At 36.3% G+C, this 6,091-nt stretch overlaps 1 protein-coding gene across 1 annotated transcript; it reads right to left on the minus strand.

Moving 5' to 3' along the window:
- Window positions 1-515: 515 nt before the first annotated feature.
- Window positions 516-2,860, minus strand: LOC120085615 (S-adenosylmethionine synthase 2). The gene is made up of 2 exons (XM_039041687.1): window positions 2,703-2,860; window positions 516-1,847 (listed from the first exon to the last, which is right to left on the minus strand). Exon 2 carries the CDS (start codon window positions 1,843-1,845, stop codon window positions 664-666), a length of 1,182 nt encoding a protein of 393 aa, XP_038897615.1. The 5' UTR covers window positions 1,846-1,847; window positions 2,703-2,860; the 3' UTR covers window positions 516-663.
- Between the last annotated feature and the right edge of the window lie 3,231 nt (window positions 2,861-6,091).

Consider the following 6,091-nt stretch of genomic DNA (forward strand, 5'->3'; position numbering starts at 1 on the left):
TAAACTTAAAAGACCAACGTACACATTTTTCAAATTTTGGAAACTAAAACGGTAATTTTTCCATGGTCCTCAACTTTTAATTTAATAATATCCAAAATCGGGCCTTTTCTTTTAGTTTTGTCCCTACTAAAATCTATGGTTATCTAGATCACTATTGTAGAGTTTGTTTTGACTTAAAAGGATTTTGAAGAGCCACAACATTTTAGTAACTAATAACTAATCCTTTTCTAGATTATTTTAGACCATGCCTTTTGGTCTCATTTGGAGTTTCTATTTGAGGTTCAAATTCCCATCTTATTGTTTAAATTGGTAATACTCTCAAAAAAAAGAGAAGAATAATGGGAGCTAATTTATGCTAACCTCCTAAATTATTTTTTAATCTTAGCTTTTAGTTTGACATTTGGCAAAATGAGAGGTATACACCACAATATTTTTTAACAAAATGCTCTTTCATTCCATTGATACTTTGATAGTATTTAGAATTTTAAAAATATTACAAGAAAATTTAAACTAGGAAAAGGAAATAGAACAAATATAATAATCTGCTTTAGAGAACATAAAGCAGCAGAGAAAAGATAACACGAAAATCATTCATCAAGTAACAACAATCTCCCAGATATTGAATTGTAAGGAATCAAGACCACCAACCGGATCAGATCTCTTTTAAGATTGAGGCTTCTCCCACTTGAGTGGCTTAACAATCTCCCAGGTGAAGTCTGGGTCGTCCCTTCCGAAGTGTCCATAAGCAGCTGTCTTCAAGAATCTGCCATTGCCACCTCTCTTGAGATCAAGGTTAATGGTGATCATTCCAGGCCTGAAGTCGAAGTTCTCCTTCACGATTTGCAGGATTTCCTTGTCGGGGATCTTCCCGGTTTTGTATGTATCCACGAAAACCGATAGTGGCTCTGGCACACCGATGGCATAAGAGACTTGGACAATGCACCTGCGTGCAAGCCCGCTGGCAACAATGCTCTTAGCAGCCTGCCTGACAATGTAGGCACCACTCCTGTCGACCTTAGTGGGATCCTTTCCGGAGAAAGCACCACCACCGTGAGCTCCCCAACCGCCGTAGGTGTCGATGATGATCTTGCGTCCGGTAAGACCTGCATCACCATGGGGGCCACCAATGACGAAACGGCCCGAAGGGTTAAGGTGGAAGATGGTCTTCTCATCGAGGTACTTCTCGGGGATGACGGGCTTGATGACATGCTCTTTGAGGTCTGCGGCAATCTCATCATTGGTGACGGTCTCATCATGTTGGGTTGAGATAAGGACTGTGTGTACGCGGACGGGTACCATGGCGCCATTGTCATTGAAGTACTCAACGGTGACTTGGGTCTTGCCATCAGGTCTCAACCAGGGGCAGGTGCCATTCTTTCTAACTTCAGTGAGGCGAGCACCCAATTTGGTGGCGAGGACATGGCTAAGAGGCATCAATTCAGGGGTCTCATCAGTGGCATAGCCAAACATATGGCCTTGGTCACCAGCGCCAATCTCCTCAGGGCGCTTTGTGAAGTGGCCGTGAACACCCTGAGCAATATCTGGGCTCTGCTGCTCAATGTTAACCAGGACCTTGCAATTGTCAGCATCAAGACCGACATCATCGGAGACGAATCCAATGTTTCGGCATGTGTCACGGACAATCTTTTCATAGTCTACATTGGCCTTGGTGGTGATCTCTCCAAAGACCATGACCATGTTGGTCTTGCTGCAGGTCTCACATGCGACCTTGCTGTCAGGGTCCTGAGCTAGGCAGGCGTCGAGCACCGCATCGGAGATCTGGTCACAGAGCTTGTCGGGGTGACCTTCATTTACGGATTCAGAGGTAAATAGAAAGGTCTCCATCTCTGAAACATAACAAACACCATATTAGTTCGTGTACAAAAACATTCAGTTCATTCGTTAAGTTTAAGTCACATCAGATAGATAGCTACTGCTTATGTATTGCTTAAGCTTGGAAATATCATCAGTTACCACATAGCTCACTTGAATTCAAGATAGGATTATAGAAATCTGGGTAAACAAGCACAGATTCAGAAGATTCAAAGAAAATTATAGGAAGTTCTAATGAATAGAAATAAATCGACAAATCTGAACAGGCAAACAGGGTTCAAAAGTAGGGAATAAACACAACTAAAATTGGAAAATACAAGATCTGCCCTAAGGAATCCTTCACTCATGTAGAAGGCGACTGGATCTACAATTCGACCACAGAGATATTCCGCTACGGGATCGAATGACCAACAAAAAACTTTGATATAACCAGAGATCTAGGGAATCATGAAACCGTAACACGAAAAGCGCGGAAAACCAGTGCGCCGACATCATTTAATGTACTTACAAATCGGATCGAGCCATTCAACAATGACAAATAAAAGCTGACAACCGAAATAGAGCTACCAGAAAACGATAGAAAACCCCAGCGCCCGAGATCTAGAATCTCTGAGAGCCCAAAACAGAATCGAAGTTTCACTCATGAGTTCCCAAAGAAAAATTCAAAAGAACTGTCAGATCTGGAAGAATTCACATCTCAGAAGAAGAGAAACAGACTTCAAGCACTAAACAATGGATTCACACATCAAAACAAACAAATTCCTTCATTAACCATCAAAGAAGGGGGGAAATGAAGAACCACAAGCATGCTCAAAGCTTCATGAAAAGAAAAATGGCAATGAATGAGTGGTGGAGCAGAGCTCGCAAACCTGATGAAATCGGCAGCGTAGATCTGGAAGAGAGAAAGAATTTGAGCTAATACGCCAACCGAACCAGAGCTCTATTAGAAGGCGAAGCTCAACGGTACAAGGAGTAGAAGAAGAACAAAGCCGGTATTTATAGGGCCCAGCCACCCTCCCGGCTACCGGAATAACCGGTCGGGATGCCCTAGAGAGCCAATAGGGAGACCGTAGGGACTAGCGATGGAATTTCGAAAGATTCTTCCGAACCGTTGGACGTGGAAGATCGTGACCGTTGAAATAGAGTTGGTGAAGGGAACATCTTCGGGTGATCCAACGGACAATATTTGATATTAGCATTTCGATGACGTGCCGAGTTATTGCCATTTCTATCCGGTTTCAGCTTCACGCGCTTCTCCGACCAAGGAGAGTCAACGACTTTATTTTAATTCTCTTTTTACTAATGGTAATTTTTTTTAAAAGCAATTTTAATATCAACAAAAATACATATATTAGAATCCGACGTGGAAGGACACGTCATCAACGTGCTGCATGCTGTCCCGCCAGTTTGAAAGCAAAAATATCCCTTTTATGTCAAATTTCTCCGCAATTTTTAAGTGAAAAATATTTTTAATGTCGCTTTTAAGAATATGTTATGGGTGACCTGATGCACTTGAAGTTACAATTTATATTATCAAGAAAATTTACTTAATTGTTTAGAAAGATATGTTGTTAATGAAAATGAATGTTAAATTATTAATTTGGTTTCAATTATTTAGGTTTAATTTTAATTTGGTTACTACCGAATTTTAATTTTACATAATAATTTGGTCACCTACGCAAATGATTTCAATTGTAAAAAGTAATGATCATATCAAATACGTAAAATATTTTCTGTTTTCATGACAATAAGTTAATGTATTTGTACTTATTTTAGTTTATCATATTAGGGTTTATGGCAAGACAAAAAAAAAATAAATTGATAAATTTGGTAAAAAATGTAAACTAAAAAATCGAATTGAATGGTTGGCACAAATATCTAATTTGCGATCCTCATTCGCTCCTGATAAGGACAACAAAATATAAATCCTCATAACTTTGCTTTTAGAACCACCCAAAAGTCCTCATACCAATGGAGTAATTGTCCACACTTATATATCTATTCATTTCCTTCTCTAATCAATGTGGAGCTTTGTTTGCATTTTTAGTCAATCCTCCCCGTGAACAAAGTACTACTTTAAGCCTCCCCTCTCAAACAAATCCATTCACTCCAAATCATGAGTGCTTGCTTTAAATTTCGGGGCACTCTAGTTTATCACGAGTCACTTGCTCTTCATCTTGAGGCACATCCCCATTCTTCTCTAGTCAACTTACTCTTTACCCTGAGGCACATCCTGTTCAGATCAAGTCAACATCCAAACCGTGCACGAGCATGAGCACAAATCTCATGTGCTCTTATTAAGGTAAGGAAAATAACATGGCTACCCAGATAAGGTGTGAACAATGCTCACTAAATTTCTTTTGTTGGGAATATGAGGATTTCACCCATACATTTAGGTTTAGACAATTGATTTGGTACCAAATGATAAGGACAACCATACCTCCACCTATCTCTACAATGATATGATATATTTATCACTTTGGGCATAAGCCCTCGTAACTTTGCTTCTAGAACCACCCAAAAGGCCTCACACCAATGAAAATAATTGTCCATGCTTATATACTCATGATCACTTCCTTCCATAACCAACATAGGACTTTGTTTTCACTTCTGACAGCCCTTCTAGCCCTCTCCTCTAGTTCGGATACACTGTTGAAGTTGTAGTTGACCTATTCACACTAACGTGGTGCCAAGCCGAGTATACTCTGATGCTTAAATTAGTACATAAAGTATTTAGCTCAATTAAGCAAATTGCTTACCCCTAAAGTAGGGTTATTTATAAGGCTCATCTTCTGACTCTCGCTTTGGATATGTGCGATATTGGCAGTGTCAAAGTATATGCGGCCCTCGAGGTTGTGAAGTGTATGTAGTAAGCTCAATTAGTCGACCCAAGATCCACAGGTTTGACGGTCCCTTTTTGGATGTTCAGACCCCATACATCTTCGGACTTGGACCCACTCGTGGACTTGAAACTTACATAATCATTTAAAATTATAGGAATCGAATTAAAATTGAAGGGTATATTGTACAAATCAGTTTGCTAAATTAAAATGGTTGAAACATTGATATCAAATTGAATCTTAGCTTGCGGAATGAACAGTTACACAAGTTAATTTTGTAATTATTAAAGGAAAATAAATATGAGATAATATCGTTAATAAAAATATGATGAATCTGGATGGGATTTGCGCAATATACAAAACAGGGTGTTTTGTGGTCGATGATGATTGGCCAATATTTTTTTTTAAAGTTCTTTTATTTCGCGTCTAATTTAAATCTGAAAAAAGAAAAAAAGAAAAAAGATTTTTTACTATAATTTACTTGGCTTGAAATGGAAGGATAATAAATTAAGATTTTGCTTGGAAACACGCGGCATGAATGCGACTGTACAGCTGCCTTTTGCACTCATTTTAAGGCAAAATGTTACAACAATGCATCATTTTAATTTTTTTTTCTTAATATTATGGTAAATTTTAGATTTTTAAATTTCTTCATTGTTCGATGCATGTTTTGTTGAATTTTATCTCAACTATGAAATAAAACTCACAAGTGTTAGAAGATAAAGAAAGACGTTAAAGCTTGCTTGTTTTATAAACTATTTTGAGAAGTGTTTGTTCTGTTTTTTTTTTAATAGTTACTTTGATATTTATATATTTTTTAATTTAAAAAACCTTTACCTCTAATAATCCTTTTGTTTTTTATTTTTTTTTTAAAAAATTAAATATATTTATTTCTCATTTCTTATAATGATTTGCATCTTTTTTAAGTACAATGGTTGAATTTTTAGTTAAATTGGAAAAAAAAATTAAAAGTTATTTTTTTTTTTAATTTTTAAATTTTGGCTTGATTTTTTAAACCATTAATAAAAAGTAATTAACAAATGAAGAAATTTAGAGATGAAAATAATGTCTATAAGTTTAATTTTTAAAAACGAAATAGTTATTAAATAGGGCCTTAATAAACTGCAAAATTTTAATTTTGTGATGATTAGTCTCTAAAGTTTAAAATTGTTCTATAAGTCTCTTACATAATCGACAATTTTTTTAAAAAAAATAACTGATATATTAGAAATAAAACTTTTTTTAGGCTCCGTTGGTAACCATTTGGCTTTTGGTTTTTTATTTTTGAAAATTAAGCATATAAACACTATTTTCATCTTCAAATTTCTTTCTTTGTTATCTATTTTTTACTAATGGTTTAAATTTAAAAATTTTTAAAAGCAACTTTTAAAAACTTATTTTTGTTTTTAAAATTTGAC

The sequence above is a fragment of the Benincasa hispida genome, chromosome 9 (assembly GCF_009727055.1).
Source record: "Benincasa hispida cultivar B227 chromosome 9, ASM972705v1, whole genome shotgun sequence".
Lineage (NCBI taxonomy): Eukaryota > Viridiplantae > Streptophyta > Magnoliopsida > Cucurbitales > Cucurbitaceae > Benincasa > Benincasa hispida.